The sequence below is a fragment of the Lepidochelys kempii genome, chromosome 25 (assembly GCF_965140265.1).
Source record: "Lepidochelys kempii isolate rLepKem1 chromosome 25, rLepKem1.hap2, whole genome shotgun sequence".
In the NCBI taxonomy this organism is placed as follows: Eukaryota; Metazoa; Chordata; order Testudines; family Cheloniidae; genus Lepidochelys; species Lepidochelys kempii.
The window spans coordinates 13,017,650-13,040,384 of record NC_133280.1 but is presented as its reverse complement, the minus strand read 5'-3'; the positions used below and the strand labels follow the sequence as shown (position 1 = coordinate 13,040,384).

Sequence of the window (22,735 nt, the reverse complement as noted above, 5' to 3'; positions counted from 1 at the left end):
TCCAGGGCCACAAGCCAACGTAGCTGCAGCTGATCTCAGCCATTCCTGTGGTGTGTAGGGCAAGAGCAGTCCCTAAATCAGCAGCGCTCTATATAGCGCTGGTCGGGCCAGAGGTGCGGGTGAGCTGAAACCTGCTCTCTGCTACGTGGGTCTAATCCAAAGGAAACATAGGTGCTAGGACTAGGGGTGCTACAGCACCCCCTGGCTTGAAGTGGTTTCCATTATATGCAGGCTTAATGGCTCTCAGCACCCCGAAGGGAAGGGACAGGAGGAAGGCGAGAGACAGCCCTTAGTACCACCTCCTTGATGACAGATACTGGGGAGCCACATGACCCTCTGACTCTTCACCGTCTCCTGGAAACCAAGACCCAGCCTTTCTGTATCCACCAAAACTTTGCAGCTCTGGCCAAGGAGGAAGATCAGCCTCCCGTGTCTTCTCAAAGGCCAAATACGTCCCTTTGAGGCTGTACCCCCATCTCCTAGTCCTTGGAGACCCCACCAGCCGTGACAGCACTGGGAGATACAGATGGGGGGGGCTGGTTTGGAACCTGACTCAATGGACGCTTTTGACTCAGACCCCCAATTTTAGGCCCCCACCGGTGCAGATAGAATTTCCCAGGCTGGAATCAATGGAGTTCCACCAGGGATCAGTTCTCCAACTGAACTAGGGACTCAACGGCTTCCCCCTGCGCCCGCCCCCAACCTGGCCCTCCGAATGAGGAGGCCTGGATGGAACCTTCTCCTCTGTCCTAGCCCCAAGGGCAGTGTCTTTAGTTTGGCTAGGTGTCCCTCTCCGCGATGCTCCAGCCTCCGTTAAAAGAAATGCAGGACAAAAGCCCTGCTTCTAATCAAGATAAGTGGGGCTCTGTTAAAACAGAGACGTAAACCAGCCTCCCCAATGGGTGGTCGGGCGGCTAATTACAGTCACTTGATTATTTTTGCTTGCTGGGAGCCCCCGGCAGGGGAGACCCCCCAGGAAGCTGGAGCTCTGAATTTTACAAGGCGAACGGTCCATGGGGCAGGGGCAGAATGAGCTCTGATGCTCTCATCCCTGGCTTCTCGGGGAGGAAAACTGACTCACCCAGGAGCCTCTCTGTGTGTTTGGTGTTTGGTTTACTATTTTTCAGAGCACTCAGCTGGCCCAGGTCTTAAACGAAGGCTCAGTTAATGCCAGCTTTAGTGTGTCAGATTCTGGCATGATCCGTGGACAGTAAACGGAGTGGCTGCTTTAAACCCTCCATCACCCCACAAAAAGGTGAGCTTTGTTCTGACCAGCAGCAGGGCCTTGTGGCTGGAGTGCTGGGCTGTGCCTCAGGTGACCTAGGTTCTAGTCTTGGCTGTGACCCTGAGGAATGCTTTCTTGCTCTGTGCCTCAGTCTCCCCATCTGTAATATGAGGCTAATGATACTGCCCACCTTTGTAAAGCATGTTCAGGTTTACTGATGAAAAGCGCTAGGGAAGAGCTGGGTATTATTATTGGCTGCACGGGAAGCTGCTGTGTCCCGGGAGAGGCAAAATGAAGGCAACCGAGGACCGCAAGCACGCTCACTCACAGCCGTCCCCGGAGTTAAGAAGACTGGGGCAGTTCACACCTCTTGGGGTTCTTGTTTCAGGACCTCGGCAGACCCAAGCAGGCAGTGGTTACACTGGTCCCAGAGGCGACTGACATGACCGTAGCACACCAACACAGCAAAGTCTGGTGCATGGAAATAAGAGAGGCCCCATCCTGAAGGGAAAGGAAGAGCCCCAGCAAGATTTCAGGTCTGGGGTTACCGTACAGCCAGCAGACCAGGGAGTCATTCAGAATTCCTCCTAGAATGCTACGGACAGGTCCATTCAAACCTGACCCTGGATCTTCTTCTGAGCCCAGCCCGTTGAAGTTAATAAGAAGGCTCCCATTGGACCAGCCCGCTAGGTTTTCACTTGACCCAGATTTCTAGTCAGTGGGGGTATGAATGTTGGACTGGGGAGCCATTGATCCTTGACCTCTGATTCTGGCTGTGACCTTGGGTGAGTTGCTCTGCCTGTCTCCCCGTTCACCTTCCTCTAGCAGGAGTGCTGCAAAGGGCTAAGTGCTCTGACAGTGAAAAGCACTAAGAGTTATTCCAGATTTCAGCTGAGACATTTGGAGCCAGATTCGCCCAGCACACTCCGGTTCCATTGCACACCTCTGGTATTGCAACGCAGCCATAAAGCAGGGTTTAGAAGAGGTTGCTTAAGATGGCTTCACAGCTGCTTTGCATCACTGGAGCAGCACAGAGCAGACAGACCACGTCCAGCAGAACCTGGCTCCCGTTCAGACTGTGTATTTTCTGGTGGTGTTTTCTTTTTCTAAAAGGAATTTTAGCCTTGCAGGAGGGAAGAGGCCCAAATGACAGGATTTCACCACAATGCTGCTAGCTTCCCTGCCAACGCTACTCCCCATCCTTGTGCTCTGCCTCCATAGCTATGGCTTGGGAAGATCCAAAACTCCTTATCCACCCACAACGAACAGTTCCCTGATCAAGCACGGGCTTCACTTTAAGCGCTGGGTCCGTCACCCAAGTCCATAGGATTTCTCATGTGCTTGAAGTTCAGCGTGTCTGTACATGCTTTGCTGGGACAGCGCCAGAGTGTTCAGCACTTGGCAGGATGGAGCCCTGAGAGCCCTATCCTGGGAGATGCTGAGAGAACTGAGTATCTCAGAGGAGGTGCTCCCAGGGGATCCGGGCCTGGGATTCCATGTGGCAGACAGTTCTCTAAGTGTCATTAGACCCAGAGCCAGCCCGTCTCCATATAAAAACTCCATGTGTCTGGACAGCACAATCAGGGCAAAGGTGGGTGTGGTGACAAAGCAGAGAGTTGGAGACGCAGGCATGGGCCAAGCTTTCAATACTCCGTCAGCAAAGGAGGGCAGGTGGTCAGCTGACCTCTCATGGGGGCAGAGGTAAAGCGGTCTGAGCACCTGGTTTGACAAGAGCACCCTGGGTTCCTGATGCGACGGGGCTACTTACTGACTATTTGAACTCGAAGATTCTTGAACAGTATTATTCACTGAAGTACAGACTCGACTGTAGACCTACCGCTGCCTTACCGATGTGTTTTTCTGTTGGAATATATGTGTGTTTCAGTGGAAATTTCTACCTAGAGCAAAATGTCCCAGCCCTCCCTGAATCTTTGCATGGTTTATTTTGTGGATTTTGTGGCTTTACAAGCTATTTCATAAAGCCCAGAGTCAGCAAGGAAACAACATTGTAGCCAGCTTGCCGCGTCAGGGCTGGGACTACGTGGCACGCAGAAGCCGCCTGAAACATCACCGGGACAGCCGCGATAGAGCCCGAATTGTCCTATTCCAAAGCTGCAGCCCCTGCCACTAGAGCTGCTAGCAGTGTCCGGGATGTGACACAGCTGAACGGTTCTGACTGTATCCAGTAGCGGGCAGGGTTGCACATACCCACGCTCCAGCTCACTACAATGTGCTTCCACCTTGGTCTTTGGGTGGCTGCTAAGCGAGATGCTTGCACCGAGCTCTGTTAACCACTCACTGTGCAAATTTGCACGTTCTGCACCAGGCCTTCCACCGGGCTTTTCAAGTCACCCTCGCCCTGTTAGGAACAGGAAGTGCCACGGTCAGCAATGTGCACAAGGGTCGTTCCCCAAGAGGGTGCAGGGCACCACCCGTCTGCAGCGCGGGATACTCACAGATGTAGTAATACTCGTTCCCTGGCCTGAACTCAAATCCTAGCGAGAAGGGAGTGAAGAGCTGGAACTTCTCTGAGAACTTCAGGGGCCCGCTGGGGGAGTCGGGCCTGTTGCACTCCCAGCGCTTGAAGCCTTTCTGCCGGTGGTCGCAGGAAGCGTGGCCCTCGTAATTGACCATGTACAGGATATACCGCTCCATCTTGTCCACCGGGAAGGGGTCCTCATAGTGAGGGCAGTAGATATCCAGGTAGTCATTGATGCTCACTTCCACCGTGTAGTCCCCCCGATGGAACCTGCAGGGAATGGAAGGAGGAAGCAGGGGTGAGAAGCAGGGGATCCAGGGAAGGACCGCGGCAGACTGGCCAGCCTGACATGTGTCAGTCAGAACATCAGGCTCCCTGCAAAATGACAGCTCAGGGGCCCTTGGCAGCAGAGCTTTGGATGTGCCTGCTTGGCACTGCAGGTGCTTAGCACCTGTGACTCTCAGACCCCGAAGGGGCTCAAGTGGACCAACCCAAAGCAGTGTCCACTTCTGAAAGATTTCTGAGTTAAGCCACATGCCCAGTGCTGCACAGCAAGCCAGCAGCAGAGCCAGGAAGAAGACCCAGGAGTCCTGGCTCCCACGAACCAGCGGACTACATGCCTTGCCAAGGCTTCATTTTGTGGGGTCCATGCAATGAGTCATGGGATGCTTCGGGCATAAGAAATTCAGAAGTGACTAGTGACTCCAGGAGCCTGACTTGGGACACCTTAAAGGGCTCTGATTTCCAGACAGTGCCAAGTTCCCACCCTTTGAAAATCACTACCCTTTTCGGTGTCTCAAACTGGACACCAAAAAAATCACTAGCCACTCATAAAAAGCTTGACCTTAAGGCCTGACTCTGCTACCCTTCTCCTTGGACAGCCACTGGCAGCTGTGCAAAGTGAGTGGAGAACACAACCATGCTGATTCATATATAAACAACTGCACATGGGGCCAAGCCATGGAGAATCGGGCCCTAAATTTTTTCCCTCTTCCTTTTTGGTACCTGTAACAAGCATAGAGAACCTACCTCTTCTTTTCTGATTCTACTTTTCACTGTGTCAAACCACCCAACCCTTACACAGAAAAAAAGGGAAACAGACAGTAAAGGAGTTTTTCCCTTATCCAATGCTTCCTGACCTAGATTTCAAAGCGCTTTACAAGCATCAATTAATGGACCCCAAGAAAAGCCCCAGGAGGGGAGTTTGACTCACCCTATTTTACAGAAGGAAAACCGAGGCACAGAGACTTTCAGCAACTTGTCTGAGCCCATACAGCAAATTAGTGGTATATCTGGGAATAGAGTTTAAGGCTGGAAGGGACCCACCAGATCTTCTAGTCTGAGCCCCTGTATTTCATAGGCCACAACTGCCATCCAACCACCCCAGGATTTCTGACTCTTACTCCCCTTTACTTTAACCACTAGACCACGCTCCCTTCCAAAGCCAGGAGCAGAGACCAGGAATCCTGACACACAGGTCCTCTGCCCTAATCACCAGTCAAACACCCTGAATCCGCATTCACTCTACAAGATTAAATTCAGTACCTCATTGTTTTAAGAGGAATAAACTGGCAACACTTGGTAATAAGTAGCAAAAAATCATTATGCATTGCGATACCATCAAACCCTTTTGGTATTACTGCAGATGTGCGCTCCAATCCTATTGTAATTTATGTTTTTTGGTACTGATTATCTGAGAGATTAAGGGATTAGCAGAGCTAGAAAATGACTCCACAATACCTCAACAATTCCCATTTTAGACCATGATACACCACAGTCCCCTAAGACCAGCCAGCTCCGTTTGCCACCTTCCAAACCCATGCCCGCCTTCTGGGAAAATTTAAAATAACTTGCTGTGTAGATTTGATTGGCCCTCGTGTTTGACGAAGACTCTGCTGTCAAATGCATGAGCCCCTCAGGAGCGATCCTGACTTCTCCCCACACCGAATGGGTTTTCTCTGCTAATTAATTTGAAGTTCCTACAGAGGCACTTGCCCTCAAATAGAAATTCTCTTGCCGACATCAGCAAGGCTAGGGCAGGTGTGGGGGACTGATTCACTTCCAAGTTGCTGAGAGAGCACAGAACATCTGGAATAAAAGTTGGGGCCGTTGTGGATGCGTGTGTGTGCGTGTGTGCACACGGGCATTCACGAGATGCCAGGAGACACTTAAAGTAAAACTGTTCCTTCTTCCGCTTGTATTTGTCAGCGTGCTTGCATTCTATCTACCGCTCTGTGACTCAGTCTCCCCACCAGGGACAGCAGTGCTCAAAGAGCTATGAGAGCCACGAAGGGCAAGCTGCAGTCATCTGAAGCAGGCCAAAATCAGTGGCAAACACGACCCCCGCGGCTCTTTGCACTGACTGCGCGCGGTGACGGGCAACAGGGAACCAGGCCTCTTGGGCTCTCTCCCTGGCTCTGCCACTGCCCAGCTGTGTGACCTTGGGTGAGTCACTTCTCCTGCCTGGTCTGTAGTGTGTGTTGGGGTAGGAGTGGGGGGGAGATTTCCACTGAAGTAGCCACACCAGCGCAAGCCCCTCCAGTGTAAACACGCGGCACTGATGCTACTGAGCCCAAGAAGCGACTAGCACAGTGTGTCTCCATTAGAAGTTCGACCCTGACCTGCTACATCGCTGTCCTGGCACCAGTGAAGATTTCCCTTGTCAGGATGGTACCAGATACCAGGGTAAGGGGCAAGGGATACCAAGAGGCTCACACCTGGGACACTGGCCGCTCAGCGTGATGCTGGGTGTGCCCCCCTCTCACAGAACCTCTAGGGCCCCCTGAAGCAAAGAGCAGGCCAAGAACAGTCCCCATTGTAGTTCCTCAGGCCTGCTCTCCTCCAGCCCCAGGACTCCCCATCTGGTGAAACTGACAGCAGTACACGGGCCCCCTGTTGTGGGAGGGACAGGAGGCGGCCGGGCACTACGGGAAGCCTTGTCAGCTGTCAGTCTCTCTTTAAAACACGGCAGACAAAAAAGCGGGCAGACACCCCACTGCGAAGGCAGCAGGCAGGTCACTGACACTCAGGCAGCCAAAAGAGGAATTATTCATGAACGCCGGGTGGAGGAGCCTTAAAAGACAAACAACAAAAGTTTGGGGGGTTGTGAGTGGAGGGCAGCATGAGTGGCAGGGTGTGTGTGTGTGAGAGAGATTCCAGCCTGTGCCCCGCTGCAATGCATGCCGGACCTGGTGCAGCCCCGGGGCCGGGAGGCAACCGGTGAATTGGTACTGGAACCGATGGAACATGACCAACAGCTGGGCCAGGGCCACCTGGGAACCATGTGTCCCACCGCTACTGAGCCAAGCGCTCGGCTGCAAAGGGGGCCCAGAGCTGTGGGAAACCAACCCAGATTATAAAACCCATATCCTCTGCCAGTTTCAATGAGCGTCACTCCACTGACCAGTTTATATCAGCTGGGGATCTGGCCCATAGTTCTTTAGGGGCTAACAACCCGGGTGTCTCCCTATTGCCAGTGGTAGCCAGCCTTTTCCAGACTGTATTCCTGTGGAACAACAGAAAACTTTCAGGGATCCCTCCACGCGTTTCAAGGACCCCACCCCTAGCTAGCCCTAAAAATGGGGTGGTTGCACCCCCTGGAACCTCCCTGTGGCCTGCAATGTGAGGATCTGTGTTGGGGAGTCTGGCTCTCTTACAGCCACTGTGAATTCAGCAGTGGTGGAAAGCACCCGGAGCCTGTCCGCTGGTACATGGGCCTCTTGCTGGGCATTGGAGATGGGGAGGCTAAAGGAACCGCGAGCAGGGTGAGAGTGAGGATGCTGAGCAGAGGCACATGAAGGCAGACTGCTTCTGTCAGGGGTCTGAGCAAAGGAGATGGCAAGAAAGTTTGTGGGAAGGGGCGTCCTGGAGGACCATTGGGTACTGATTCCTGTGAGTGGCCCTGGCTGCACATTCTCACTGCAGTTATCTCGGGCTAGCAACACGCAGGATGAGCTAACTCGGGGTCTGACCAGTAGCTCAGGGCGTGAGGGCTGCTTTGTTGTGGGGCAGGGAGAGAGGCATGTGAGTGTGTGAATGTAGAATGGGCTAAAGGCAAAGCCCATGTTTGAACCCATGTTAAGTCTGCAGTGAAGATGAGGCCTGAGCCCTGGTCTACACTTAGCTACGCTGCTCAGAGGGGTGGAAAATTCACACCCCTGCGTGCTGTAGGTAAGCTGGCCTGACTCCCGGTGTAGATGTGGCTAGGTCCGCCACCGCCTGGGGAGGTGAATTACCGACGTCATCGGAAAAACCCCCTTCCAGCGCTGAAGGAAGCTGCAGCTGCCACTGTAGCCCTTGTGATGCAGATGTGCCCGGGGGCCTCTCTTCTGTACCGCAGAGAGAGGCCGAGCTATATGCACTGACCTCCATCCCTAGGTCCATATTGCCTCAAAGGAGCCCGTGCTGGGGGCCAGGAGGGAGTTCACTCTCCGTGGCCCACTCAGTCCGTAGTCTCTCTGCCACATCTGTCCACCAGGAACAGCCACCGAATGCAACAGTGGATACTGCGACCCGGCCCCTGTGCCGCAGGGAGCTGGGCTGAGACCCATCAAACTCATCCCATGAGGGCCACTGAACCACACACACTGTTACTGACTGGGAGGTGGGGGTGGAACTGTCACGGAAGACGGGGGGCTGGGGGTCAAATGGTGGGACAGAGCCCCCAGAGCTGTTTACACACAGGCCAGGAGCTCTGCCCAAGATCCAAGCACTCCCAAGTCTAGGGAGGTTCGAAATTTGGATCCGGATACAGATCTGAATTTTGCAAGTGGCCTCCCAGCTTCATAATGGGCCTGAACCAAAACCCCAGGCCTCTGCCCCCCAAACCCTGGTGTATGAAATTTCTCCTTCTGTCTCTCCTGCACTCACCCCTGCAGTATCTGAGCTGCAGGATCCGGACCTTGTTCCGAATTTTGCATCTCCACTTCCCGCATCTCCCTGAGCTTCCCCCATGCTGTGCCCCGGGGTGTGTGTGGTGGGAGGTGCAGGAAGGTGGCCACTCTGCAGCAACTGGGTAAAGAGCCTCGGTTTCAGAGGATAATTCATCTCTCCCTCCCCTGCCCAATCGACAAATTGCTTCCCCTCTCCTGGGGGGAAGATGCAGCTGCATCTCCATTTAGATGGAGATGGCCCAGTGGACAAACAGAGCCCCACGGGGTCTCTAAGTGGCAATTCAGCGCTGTGGGATGAGCTTCCTTCTCCAAGCCCCTGGCCAGCTAGTGAGCCAAGCACACACTGCTGTGTGTGTAATACAGCCAGGCAGGGGGAGGGAGAGGGGCTGCATGGTAATGGGGCCAATGAGTGGGAAGGTTTAAAGGGACAGGCCGTCCTCCCTCCCACAGGGCAGGGTGTGGGGGAGATGTTGGCCCAGCGGTCAGCCTGCAGCAGGAGGCGAGTGGAGCTCCCCTGGCTGGCCCTGCTGTCTGCACAAAAGTGTGTCTGGCTGATTTGTGTGTGTCATGGAAATCCAGGCAGTGGCAGGGGTCAGTTCTGTGGGGCAGCAGGGAGATGCAACACACAGACACACTCTGACACACACGCACTCTCCCATTGTTGTGTGCGCACACACACAGTCACTCACTCTGACACTCAGAAGCATATACACACCCATTCCCTCCCTCCGATGCGCGCACACAGGTATATACACACACACAGAGTCACTTTCACATGCTCATGCACAATGCACACACACACACACCAGACTATGCACATGCTCAGGCATACACACACACGGGCACATACACACACTCATGCACAATGCGTGCACAAAGACACACACAGAAAATGCATACACACACTCCATAACTCTTGCACTCTCTGGCATACACACACTCAAAGGCATTTTCAAGCTCTGCAACTCAGACAGCTAGAAAATGTAAGTGAAAGCTGAGGTTCTTGTGAAAATCTCATGACTCCAGGAGGTGGGGCTTTAAGGAAAGCACCAAACACCGCGTAACTACTGATAGACTGGCAAGATAGTTGGTGACACTGTGATTCCCACAGCCTTAGCAGGGTAAGAAAAAAATGAAATGTACGGACAATGATAGGGATGTGTGTGTGTGAGTGCAACCCCCCCCCGAACCACCAGGAAATGTATCAGGGGATTCAAGAGGATGACATAAAAGACATGCAGTCATCACAAAGGGAAAAAGGGAATGAAAAAAAAAGGAGGAAGGAGAGAACAAATGGAGAGCAGGAAAGGGGAAGGCTGTTCCCTGAATATCACTGAAGCAGCTCTCTTGCAGTCTTTAAGCTACTATACACCTCATTACTCACTTCATAAGCACTCTGATCACACAGTGAAATACGCTAATTAAGGAGAAGGGTTTTTTCTCTCTCTTTCTCTCCTTTTCCGATTCAGTCATGCCAGCCCTGCCCCTGGCAAGGTAACATTTTAAAATGTAAAATTAATACCGAGGGCCGTGATTCACTGGGCAACAATTTTCAAATGCGCACACACAATAAAGAAAAAAAATCCCACCTCTCCTCTCTCCCTTTGTTTTTGTTTTTTTGTTTTAAGGTATTTATTTATTTATTTTGATGATTGTTATTAAAGCCGAAGGAAGAAAGGAAGAAAACAGGATTATCAGGGAATAATTATTATTATGGGGTTTTTGGAAAAAAAAAGTCCAAATAATGCAGAGGGCCTTTGCTGGATGACAAGCTACTGAATTAGAACCGATCAGCTGTGATAAATGGGGGGTGGATGAGAGGATTGATGGGTATGGGGAGGGGGTGTGTGTGTGAAAGGTTTAGCCTTCAGGTCTGAGGTGGAGGTGATGAAATCACCAAGTGAAAATAACAGTAATCCCTGGCTCTTATCTAGAGCTTTTCATCCGTGGATCTCAAAGGGCTTTGCAAACCAACTCAGTAGCATGATCCTCATTTTTACAGAAGGGGAAACTGAGGAATGGGGCGGGGACATGGCTTGACGAGGGCCATCCTGCAGCTGGCTCTGAGAAGTGGGGGGTCCCCCATGCCTGCGCAAAAATCCTTTGTTTTCAATGAGGCACCACACTGGCAGAGTTGGCAGCAGGAGTGGGCCCCCCTGCAATCTGATCGGTTTGGCCAGACCTCTGTGTGGGCTCCTAGAGCGTTCAAAAGGGTGACAAGGGCTGCAGGACGGGGAGCCAGGCTTAGCCAAGGATATTTTTTCCCCCCTGACATTGGTTTCTTGGACCATTTCAAGACTTTAAAAACTAAAGAGAGACGTGCCCCAACCTTAAAAACCAGGGAAGGGGTTGTTCATTGCCTGGAGACCTGCCACTCGGCGCTGAGTTTCCAAACCCCGGCTCCCTCGAAGCAGACAGTACCTGCTCCGTCACACAACACGATAGGTTGCTGGAAAGGTGAGGGCCTGAGGCTCTTTCTCTCTTCCCCGCAGCTCTCTGGTGTTTGGACAATGTACCAAGAACCGCCCCCGGGACTGGTGTTGCTCACTAATATAACACTCAGGGCTTCTCTAGCACGCTCCACACACAGGACTCAATGCACATTACAAATGGGGGGGGTCAGTCTGCACATTTTACAGAGGGCGAAGCGGTGGCACAGACCAGCGAAGGGACTAGCCCAATGTCACATGGCAGAGCTGGGAATTCAGCCCAAGGCCCTACTCATTACACTGCCTTCCCCTCCCGCACTTTATAAGATTATGAGGAGGAGGATTTATTAGATGGATTACAGTAGTGCCTAAATGCCCCAATCACAGACCAGGATCCCACTGTGCTAGGTGCAAACAAAGATGGTACCAGCCTCAAAGAGCTGAGATAATCAAGAGAGGGAAAGGAAGGATCATTATCCCCATTCTACAGATGGAGAGACTGAGGCCCAGAGAGGTGGAATGTCTTGCCCAGGGTCACACAGGGCGTCCAAACCCAGATCCCCTAAGTCCCACGCCAGTGCTCTCCTTCCTCTCCAATATTAGAATGAGATGCTCCCTGAGAAGGAGGGATCCCATCCAGCAGAACAATATTAAATGGGGTAGTGAGCACTCTGGAGGGGGCAGGGTGGATTTAAGGGATGAGTGAGAGGTTGTTTGTCCTGGACTAACACAGTGAGAAGGAGGCTCTCTGCTCCTTTGCTGAGATAGCCAAAGGCTAGTCCCTCCCTGGATTCCCCTCCCCCTGCTTCTATCCTGACCCATTTGCCAAACACTCCCCACAGCAGGAGGCCTTCTGCCCTGATTAGTATCATGCTGTGTATTTTGGGCAAAGGAGGGGCTGCTCGGGGTCTTAAAGGGACCCAACTGCATTTGGAATGAGGCAGTTGACAAGCTTCATCCTCAGTCAGTTGCAGGCATCTGATCACAGAATCACAGGAGTGTTGGGCTGGAAGGGACCTCAGGAGGTCAGCGCATCCAGCCCCTTGCACTGAGGCAGGACCAAGTAACCCTAGACCATCCCTGACAGGGGTCTGTCCAACCTGGTCTTAAAAACCACCAGTGACGGGGATTCCACAACCTCCCTTCGGAGCTTGTTCCAGAGACCCCTTATTCCTAACATTGAACTGAAATCTTCCTTGCTATAGATTAAGCCCATTGCTTCTAGTCCTAGCGACAGGGGACATGGAGACCTCACTGTCCTCTTGATAACAGCCCTCAGTGCATGTGCAGAAGGTCATCAGGTCCCTCCTCAGTCTTCTTTTGTCGAGACTGAACATGACGAGTTCTTTTAAACCTTTCCTCGGAGCCCAGCTTCTCTGATCCTTTGATCATTTTTGTTGCTCTCCTCTGAACCTCTCAAATTTATCCACATCTTTCCTGAACCGCGGCGCCCAGACCTGGGCACAGGACTCCAGCTGACCCTCACTAGTGTTGCTTAGAGGGGGGGACAATCACCTCCCGTGTCTAACATACGACACGCCTGTTAACAGACCCTAGAATGATATTAGCCTTTTCCCCAGCTGCATCACACTGTTGGCTCAGATTCAATGTGTGATCTCCTAGAAGCCCCTTTTCCGCAGTACCACCACCTAGTTCGTCCCCATTTGGTAGCTGTGCGTTTGATTCTTCCCTCTTAAGTGTAGTATTTTGCACTTGTCTTTATTAATATCTAACCGTTAGTCGGCTGCATGCATCTAATGTCTGCCCTGCGCGCCGCTCCCCCCTCCACGCCGCAGGAGAGAGAAAAGGTGAATCTCTGAAATTTCCCAGCGCTTGGTAAGCTCTGTCCTTTCCCTCGCTCAGATTCTATTCATGTCTCTTACAACACCCCAAACTAGGATTACATTTCAGTGTAGCCAGCAGATAGCCGCCTGATAACATTCTTCCCCGCCTTGTATAGCCTGTATCTTGCAGCTGGGATCTGAGCCTGAAACCGCACTGACAACAGACAGCCCATTGTCTGGTTCTCCACACGAGCGGGTCAGTGGCATGGAGCCCTTGCTTGTTAGTTTTTTTTTTTCCTTTGCACATTCAAATTCCAGGGTGCAGCCCCCCCTTTGGAAAAGGGAGCTGCAGAAACCCAGGGGCAAGCACACGGAGCCTGCGTCTCGCCCAGGGAGTCCAGGAGAAGGGGAGCACCACAACTGGGAAGCTGTGCTTGATCCTGAGGCTGCAAGTGGGCTGGTGCTCCCACACCTGCAGATCTCTCCCGGCCACGCTGCCCCCAGCCAAGGCTGAGCTGGAAGGACCCCGCTGCATGGAATAGCATCAAAGGCTTCTCAGTCCCTTCTGCTAAGACAGGGCACATGGTGTGTGGAGGGGCAGTTCATGCGAAGTCAGATGATGCTTTCAGTGCCCACTAGAAGCTGGATTGAGACCCCCCCTACTCTCCACAACCTGTCACCAGATGGGAACGGTTCCTGGTCACTCCAACCTGGGCAGGAGCTGGGGCAGTGATTCAGGGGTGAGACTCACCATCCCAACTATCCTGAGCCACCCCGTCCTGATCTTGGCACCCTGTTTCCATTTACCCACATCCGGCATCTGGGACGGACACATACGGCCCGCAGAAGGGATCTGGTCAGCCACTGTTCCCCTAGCCCCTGCCTACAAGGGGAGACGCTGTCTGTAGCAAGCTCTTTGACTTCCAAATGGCATAAGAACGCAGGACTCCTGGCTTCTATTCCTGGTTCTGTCATTGCCTTGGGCAGGTCGTCCCTCTCTGTGCCTCAGTTTCCCCATTCTGAAAAACAGAAATAATATCTCCCAACCTCATAAGGATATAAATCCTGCCAGTGCTCCGATAGGACAATGAGGAAGAGCGAAAGGATGATCTAAGCCCTATACGTTAGGCATAAAAACGAGGCCTTGTCTATCATTCAGGACATCACACAACCCAACCCATTCCCCCACCTCCTTATACTTTTTATTACCTGTCTCTGTTGCTGTTAGCTATTGACTTCTGACATCCCTTCGCACAACTAAAAGCCCACGGTCTGTCATGCCATGTGTGCATATATGCCAGGTACGCTTGTGACTTACACTGCACACGCTCCCTACACCCATGTGTTGCGTTTGGCCCTTCAGATGTCTCTCTCCAGGCTTTTTCCTCAGAGAGGCTTCGCAGAGCTATGCCCTTGCAGTGTGTGAATCAGCCAGCCAGGGGAGTGCCGCACACTGTCTTTCTCTCCCTGAGTTTAAAGCCATCTGTGTTCCAGATGCCTCCCTCAGGTATGAACACTGCTCCTAACCTGGGTACCCTGCCCGGCCTCTCATTGCTACGGATCCTGAGCGTAGCAGCAGCTGTGGGTTATGGGATCCAGTCCTTCATCAAGGGGTGGAAGCCCTGGAAACCAGGTTCGCTGGTTTTCCAGCCACAGAAGGACAACAAAATGTGGGCGTTTCCATCCCATTCCAGCATGATCCCTGTGAGGTCCCGACATCTAACCTACTGCCCTACTGATTTCAGAGGTAACTGCCAGTCATCTGGTCCCAACGCAGTCCCGCAGCACTGGGAGCCTTTAAGCAAAGTCCCTGCCCTAACTTGGAACCTCGATGGGTTACAAGGTGGGAGCAGCCAGGATCTCCCAGGGCTAATGGGGCAAAGCCAGGGTGGGGACTTACGGAGGCAGCTGCCTAGCCTGTTCTACTGCAGCTCACTCCTTTCTTCTCAGGGACCGCGAACGAGGCCAAGGAATGCTGTACTTCTGGCTCAACACAGCAAAAAGAGCCTCTTTCCAGTGCTCCTGGATCTGGCTTCCAGATGTCAGCTGGACTTCAGGAGTATTCCTTCTACAGTATCGTCTAGAGGCCGCAACTGAGATCAGACCCCCAGGGTGCTAGGCACCCACCATGCACCACGTAAGAGATAGTCCCTGCCCTAACGAGCTTGCAATCGAGATAAAGGATGGGTTACCCCCATTTTACAGATGGCAAGTGGAGGCACAGAGAGGATAAGCAACTTGCCCAAGGTCACACAGGAAATCTATGACAGAGCTGGGAACTGCCCCTAACCCTTCAGAGCCCAAAGCAGCATTTTAACCACAAGCCCAGCCTTCCTATAGGCTTCAGCATTGATCCAAAAGCTTCCCCCTTATGCTGGGGTTTGTCTTCCCGGGGCCTAGTGTGTGTAACTCACGCTCTCCTTCCCCACACCCTGGATCACTGCGGTGCTCTTCCAGGACACAGCCTAAATGCCCCAGCTGCTTTAGGGAAAGGTTACCAGGGTTTGGAGGCAGTGCAGTCTTCTGGTTAGAGGCAGGTTTCTATTCCCCGTGCTGCCCTGATCCTTTGGTGAGTCATTTCACCGCCACTGAAACATACGCTGGGGAGAATGACACTTAAACTTTACGTTACAGGAGTCAGGACCCTCCGGTGAAAGGCAGAATGGGGCCAGATCCCCAGCTGGTGTAAATCAGGCGAGCGCCAGTGGTGTGAAGGGCTCAGAACACCGGCTGGCGTGAGTCAGCCCAGCTCCATGGGAGTCAATGGGCCAGATCCCCAGTTGATGGAAAACAGCATAACTCAATTGACTTCAGCGGCTCTGATCCAATTTACACCATGTAAGGACCCAGCCAGATGCATTATGATTATTTATTAAGTCCAACCCCAGCAGATATGACCCTCTCCGTACCCTGCCCCCGGCACCATCAGCCGTGATGCCCCGTTTGCTGGGGACTGACAGGCAGTATTGACCCATGGCGCAGGGCTCTGAGTGGCAGATGGCGTCCAGGTGGTTTTGAAATGATTCGTATTGGTTTGGGATGTTGAGACACATTAATTGGCCCCTTGGGATGTCATGATAAAGTACAGTAGAGAGGATTGATTAAGCTTCCCAGCAAATTCAACCTCATCCGCAGCTCCTTGGATCATCCCACCCTGCTGCAAACCAATTCCACTGGTTCCTGGGACGGTTCAGGTTGCATTGCCCAAAGCACAGCCCAGGTGGCCCAGCAGGAATCCATGGAGACGCAAGCCAAAAGCTAGATACCCAGCTGCAACGGGCACTCAGTCCCCATGAGAACAGATGCAACTTAAGACCCTAGAGAGATACAGAGAGGTCCTTAAGCTCAGGTAGTCATTCAGGCCAGGGACTCACCTGAACCATGTCCCCTCAGTGCTGGGAAGTCAGGTCACATCAGAGGCACCGCGATGTGAGGTGTGGCTTGGTGGACGCACAGTGCCCTCTCTCGAGCAGCCCTAGCCACCCTTGTTCTTCAGTTGTTAGCATGCCTAGTTGGACCATCAACCATTGGAATGACAGGTCAGATGGACAGCACACTCCAAAGGAAACGGGCCATGCACCAGACCCGCAGGGCTGCCCCGGGGCTCCCGTACCTTGCACATGCTCAAAGCTTATCACGGCCACTTGTGGGTCCAATCCACCCCTCCCAGCCCGTTGCATTAGAAACATCCTATAAGCAAGGAATGTGCTCCATTGTCCTCAGGGGGAGCTGCCAGGTGCTGAGCATCCCTGGAAGCCAGAAAGTGCTACAGAGACGAAAGATGGTCTCTGTCTGAGCAGGGCACCCCAATAGACTCATAGACTATTATGATCAGAAAGGACCATTATGATCATCTAATCTGACTTCCTGCACAATACAGGCCACAGAATCTCACCCACCCACTCCTGCAATAAACCTCTCACCTATGTCTGAGCTATTGAAGTCCTCAAATCATGGTTTAAAGACTTCAAGGTGCAGAGAATCCTCCAGCAAGTGACCCGTGCCCCATGCTGCAGAGGAAGGCAAAAAAACCCCAGGACCTCTTCCAATCTGCCCTGTAGGAAAATTCTTTCCCGACCCCAAATATGGCGATCAGCTGAACCCTGAGCATGTGGTCAAGACTCACCAGCCAGATACCTAGGAAAGAATTCTATATAGTAACTCAGATCCCACCCCATCTAACATCCCAGCACAGGCCATTGGGCCTATTTACCATGAATAATCAACGATCAACTAATTGCCAAAATCATGTTATCCCATCATACCATCTCCTCCATAAACTTATCGAGCTTAATCTTGAAGCCAGATAGGTCTTTTGCCCCCACTGCTAGTAGCTGCAGGAGTTTTTGAGGATGGGGAGGCGATGTTCCTGTGGGGACCTCTGCCGCTGCAGGACCTCTCCAGGGTTGTGTGCATGCTCTCAGCGTGTCTGTCCTGACTTTTCTTTGCCAGCGCATTTTTATTTATGTATCTGTTTCCCCTGCTGATTCGCCCCCTCCTATAAATATTACATTTCGGCCTGATCAAATATTCCCTCCCAATGGCTTTGCTGAACGCTGCAATAAGCACATTCCAGAGGCCCAATTGGTTTTTAAAAGCAGCTTCTCTCTTTTTGTGTGTGTATGTGTGGCCTGTGCCTGATCCTCGAGCTCAGCTGCTTCCCTGCTCACCTGGGAGCAAAGGGCAAACGTAAACAATGCAGCGCCCAGGCCTGGGGTCTAGCCCAGGCTGCCGAGCATGGCACTGAATACAGATGTCACGGCTCCCCCAGAGGAGCCTCAGGAAGCACCAACATGCTTGGAAGCTCCTGTGGATGGAGACGATCCAGACAGTCAGGCTGGCCACTAGCCGCAGCGGCTTAGTGAGAGGCCCAGCTGGTGCTAACAGCCTCAGCAGGGAGGCCCTCCCGCAGAGTTGAGCAATCTTAGCACCACATGGGACGGTGTCTCCAGGGCAAGGGTGAGGCACCGAGGCAGGGCAGCACCAGGCGTGCCTCTCCGGTTCCAGGGATGAGCAGTCCCAGGGCTGCTATTTCAGCCAGCACTGTGTTCACAGGGGGGACCACTAAAGAGCCCAGTCACTCATGGTGTCCCCACTCCCCGACACAGCCTATCTGGGAACAACGCCTCCCGCTGGCCACTGAGAGGAGCAGCACATGGAAAACTAGAATCTCATGGGACTAGTGTCCATGCAGATCCCAGGCAGCTTGGAACCCAGCTCCCTCTGAGAACAAAACAGAGAGCTGGGGTGACAGTCAGTCATGAGCGAGCCTGCCCCCACCACCAAATCCAAATGAACCAGCGCACACCTGAGGAGCCACTAATACTTCCTGTTACTCCACCTTCATCTACAGTTACACGTCACACTGCTCCAGCATGAGCTAGATCAGGCCAAGGAGTCCTGGGAGTTTCAGTGACCCTTCCACTAATACTCTGCAATACTGTGGCATTTAGTACCGCTAGCTGGGGTACACTGGAAGGCACATCAATACTCCCAGTTACTCTGGAATATACCAGAAGATACACTAAAACCCCATATTATTCTAGTATTAAGTACATTTGGCTGGAGTACACCAGAAGATACAACACTCCCACTTACTTTAGCATTAAGTACATTTGGCTGGACTACACTTGACGGCATGCTAATACACCACGCTACTCTGGCATGGAGCATACCGAATGATTCACTAATACCTCATGTTCCTCTGGCATTAAGCACCTTTATCTGGAGTATACCAGAGGTTTCCACTGAATGCATCCGATGAAGTGAGCTGTAGCTCATGAAAGCTTATGCTCAAATAAATTGGTTAGTCTCTAAGGTGCCACAAGTACTCCTTTTCTTTTTGCGAATACAGACTAACACGGCTGGTACTCTGAAACTAATACTCTGTGTTACTCCAGCATTAAGTACCTTAATCTGGAATATACCAGAGGTTACACTAATACTCTCTGTTACTACAGCATTAAGTACCTTTATCTGGAATAAACACGGGAAGATGCACTAATACTCCATGTCACTCTGGCTGGAGCACACTGGAAGATACACTAATACTTTATGCCAGAGTAACATGGAGTATTAGTGTATCTTCCGGTGTATTCCAGCCAGACATACTTTATGCCAGAGTGACCCGGAGTATGTCTGGCTGGAATACACCGGAAGATACACTAATACTCTGCGGTACTCTGGCATTAACCACTCTGAACAAACTCCCAGGGCCATTCGGCGCGGCACTCCCTAAGGTCTCACCGACGTCCAGTGTTCTAGCCAGGGTGGAGAGACATGAGGAAGAGCTGATATGGCTGCATTCATCACATGCTCAGCCAGGGCCTGTGCAGCGTGGACTCGGCAGGCTCTTCAGACTTTCTGATAGATCTCTGTGCCATTCCCATGTCAGACCAGTGGCTATCAGATCAATTTGCAACAAGGGGGATCATGCCCTGGACTTTTCTCACGTGTCTGATCTCTGGGTCCCCCAGAGGACTGAAAAGCTTTCTTCTTCTTCAGCTCCACTCCCGAAACTCTCGGATTTATTACTCGGATTGTCTGCGTGTATGAAATAACCTCACTGCACTTTTGATTGCAAAGGCAGCTGTTTGGAAGGCACCGTCAGAGCTTGTTAGGGGAGCGAAGTCTGCAATGACACCAGGACCCTAACGCTGTAGTAACAGGGAGAAAGAATGTGATCCGTGCTGCCTGCCCAGAGCTCAGCGCCTTCCAGGCCACAGAAAGTCACACACAACCAGATGGACCGACACACACACGCGCAGGCACAGAGAGAGGCGGAGACACAGACATGAATGTACAAACACAGAGAGAGACAGAGACGGACAAACACAGACACCCAAACACACAACACACGCAAATGCACAAACACAGAGGCAGAGACACACACAGACTGACCCACAGAGATACAGAGGATCACAGACATACAAATGCACAAACACAGAGAGTGGCACACATGCACACACATACACTGATTCAGAGAGAGAGACACACACCCATAAACTGACACACACAGAGATACATACAGAAACACACACACATGTGCGTATATACATGTGGAGACAGAGAGAGACACACATACACAGAAAAAAACATAACCACACAGGGACAGACACAAACTCACATACCCAGCCACAAACACCCAGAGCAACAGACACAGAGGGAAAGAGACACACACAGAGACTCACACACAAGCACGCAGAGTCACACACAGAGACAGACAGACACAGCCTCACCTGCACGCACGGAGCCGTCTGTTCATTTGTTATCATTTAAGTCATTCAGTTTGTAAAATGTCAAAAGCGTTTAAAATAAAACCCCCACCTGGCAAGCTCCCTGTCACCCCGTGTGATACCCACAGCAGGGCTGCCAGGCTGCGATAATTAAAATGAGTGGGATTTGAACTGTCTCAATGAGGCACATCACTAATTCGTCTGCTAAAAAAACTCATCTGCTTTAAAACTCAGCCAGAAGGAATGAGAATGGGGTGGGGCTGGTACCGGAACTGGCAGGGGGAGGAGAGGGGGAATTCCCACTCCATTCTTTCGCTTTCCAAATGTCTTGATCCAACTAGCTTGAAAACACTCCCAATAACAGCATTACAGTAGTTCCTGACCCAGGTCAGGGCCCTGTGCACAGAGAGCGAGAGACAGGCCCTGCTCCAAAGAGCCTACAGGCTAAGCAGACAAAGAAAAGGATGTTATTCCCATTTTACAGACAGGGAAACTGAGGCTGAGGGGGGCTACAGGCCAGACTTTCAATCACTCAGCAACCCTGCTCATTGGGACACTTACAGCTCCTGAGCCAACACCCGGAGCTCTTCTGAAAGCCTGGCCCTGTATCTTGGTGGAACTGAGCTATTGAAAACCGGAGCGGAAGTGGCTTGCCCCAGGTCCCCCAGAAAACGTGTGGCAGAGCTAGAACTTGAACCCCAAACTCCTGACCCCCAGGCCAGCACCGCAATGGCAAACCCTTCCTTCCTCTGCAGCATAACGAGAGTGTAATTCTCTGCCCTTCTCTTGCCCCTTTCAGCCCCGGCTCCCAAGGCCCTGTGCACTCATTGATTAAGCTGTACAATGGGGCCTAGGCCCAGGCTGGGGACACTGGGCACCAAAGGTTTGTCTCGATGTCTTGGCCAAGCACTTGCTGTGCCACGGCTCCAGCCCAGAGGCGGCTACATCTCAGTGCCGTGGTGGGAAAGGTGTCGGAACGTGTTGTAAGCAAGACACGAGAAGTAATTCTTCCGCTCTACTCCGCACTGATTAGGCCTCAGCTGGAGTGTTGTGTCCAACTCAGGGCGCCACATTTCAGGAAAGATGTGGACAAATTGGAGAAAGTCCAGAGAAGAGCAACAAAAGCGATTAAAGGTCTAGAAAACATGACCTATGAGGGCAGATTGAAAAAACTGGGTTTGTTTAGTCTGGAGAAGAGAAAAACTGAGAGGGGACATGAGAACAGTTTTCAAGTACATGAAAGGTTGTTACAAGGAGGAGGGAGACAAATTGTTCTCTTTAACCTCTGAGGCTAGGACAAGAAGCAATGAGCTTAAATTGCAGCAAGGGAGGTTTAGGCTGGACATTAGGAAAAACTTCCTAACAGTCAGGGTGGTTAAGCACGGGAATAAATTGCCTAGGGAGGTTGTGGAATCTCCATCACTGAGACTTTTAAGAGCAGGTTGGACAAACACCTGTCAGGGATGCTCTAGATAACATTTAGTCCTACCATGAGCATAGGGGACTGGACTAGATGACCTCTAGAAGTCCTGCCCAGTCCTACAATTCTATATTGTTACCTCCAGTTTAGAGATGTGGGGGTCTGAGGCACCACTGCAAAAAGAGCCCAGGAGTCCTGAGCTACCAGTGCATTTGCTAAGCACTAGCCCACACGCACCGCCCAAGGGCAAGAACAGAAGCCCAGGAGATACTGCTCTAACCACTAGACCACTCTCCCCTCTTGGCATTGCAAATAGAATGCAGCTGTCCTGACTCACTGTTCCCTGCTGTAACTACTGGCCCATGTTCCTGCTCGTGGATGAGCGTTAGAGGGGACTCATACTAAGGAATTCTGGCCCCCTCACGAGGTGCACATGCCCCTCCATTCACCTCACTGAGGGCAGACCAAGCCCTGTGTAGATGGTTGCATTTCAGTGTCCAAGGAGGAGCTGGGACAACGCGAAGGGAGATGCTGGAGCAAGGGCATAAATAGCGTTCATCCATTCCCCCAAGGCCCTATCACTGCTCTCCGCATGACAGCTCGCTTGCCGACCACGCCAGCTGTCGGCTCAGTGCTGGGATCTGCTCTAAAGGGTGGTGACCAGAGTTTGCCCCATTGAGGACAGGGCACAACACTCCCTGACCCCTCCGCTGCCAGGAGGAATGTGGGGGTCGGGAGGGAAGCGGGGGCCACCTCAATCCCCAGGGGAACAAGTGATTCCTGACACATCTTACCTCCATACACAAATACATGCATAGGTAGCCATGCGAACATGCATGAATGCCGATTTCCAGATATATGGACTCATGCATGCACAAAGTCATATATATGCACACATGTAATCATGTAAACGTGCACTCATACAGATTTACATGCCCATGCGGCCAAGCAGACAGGCATGTGCACCCTCCATTTATACACATGCATGCCCGCACACGTACCCAAGAAAACACGGAGGCTATGTTTGCACCCACATTCACCTACACACGTGTTCACATGTGCATGCACCTAGGTAAACACACACGCTTTTACATGCAATCCTGCACGTCCACGCATGCACACGCCCCCGTGGGCACACGCCCATGGCCATCCCAGGCAGCGAAAGAGACTGATCGTGCCGCTGGGATTGCGGCAGCCCTTTGTCAAACGGCCCCTTTATTATCTGCCATCAGGGCTGGGTTAGCCAAGGCGCTGTCTCAGGGCTGCATTTT

The 22,735-nt window shown here is 52.1% G+C and overlaps 1 protein-coding gene across 1 annotated transcript in view; it reads right to left on the bottom strand.

Annotated features, from left to right (window-relative positions):
* The window catches only part of EFNA2 (ephrin A2), a 155,287-nt gene that overhangs the window by 23,163 nt on the left and 109,389 nt on the right, over positions 1 to 22,735 (bottom strand). The window contains exon 5 of the mRNA XM_073324585.1: positions 3,682 to 3,974. Coding sequence (XP_073180686.1) covers positions 3,682 to 3,974 — 293 coding nt within the window. The remainder of the gene's footprint in view (positions 1 to 3,681; positions 3,975 to 22,735) is intronic.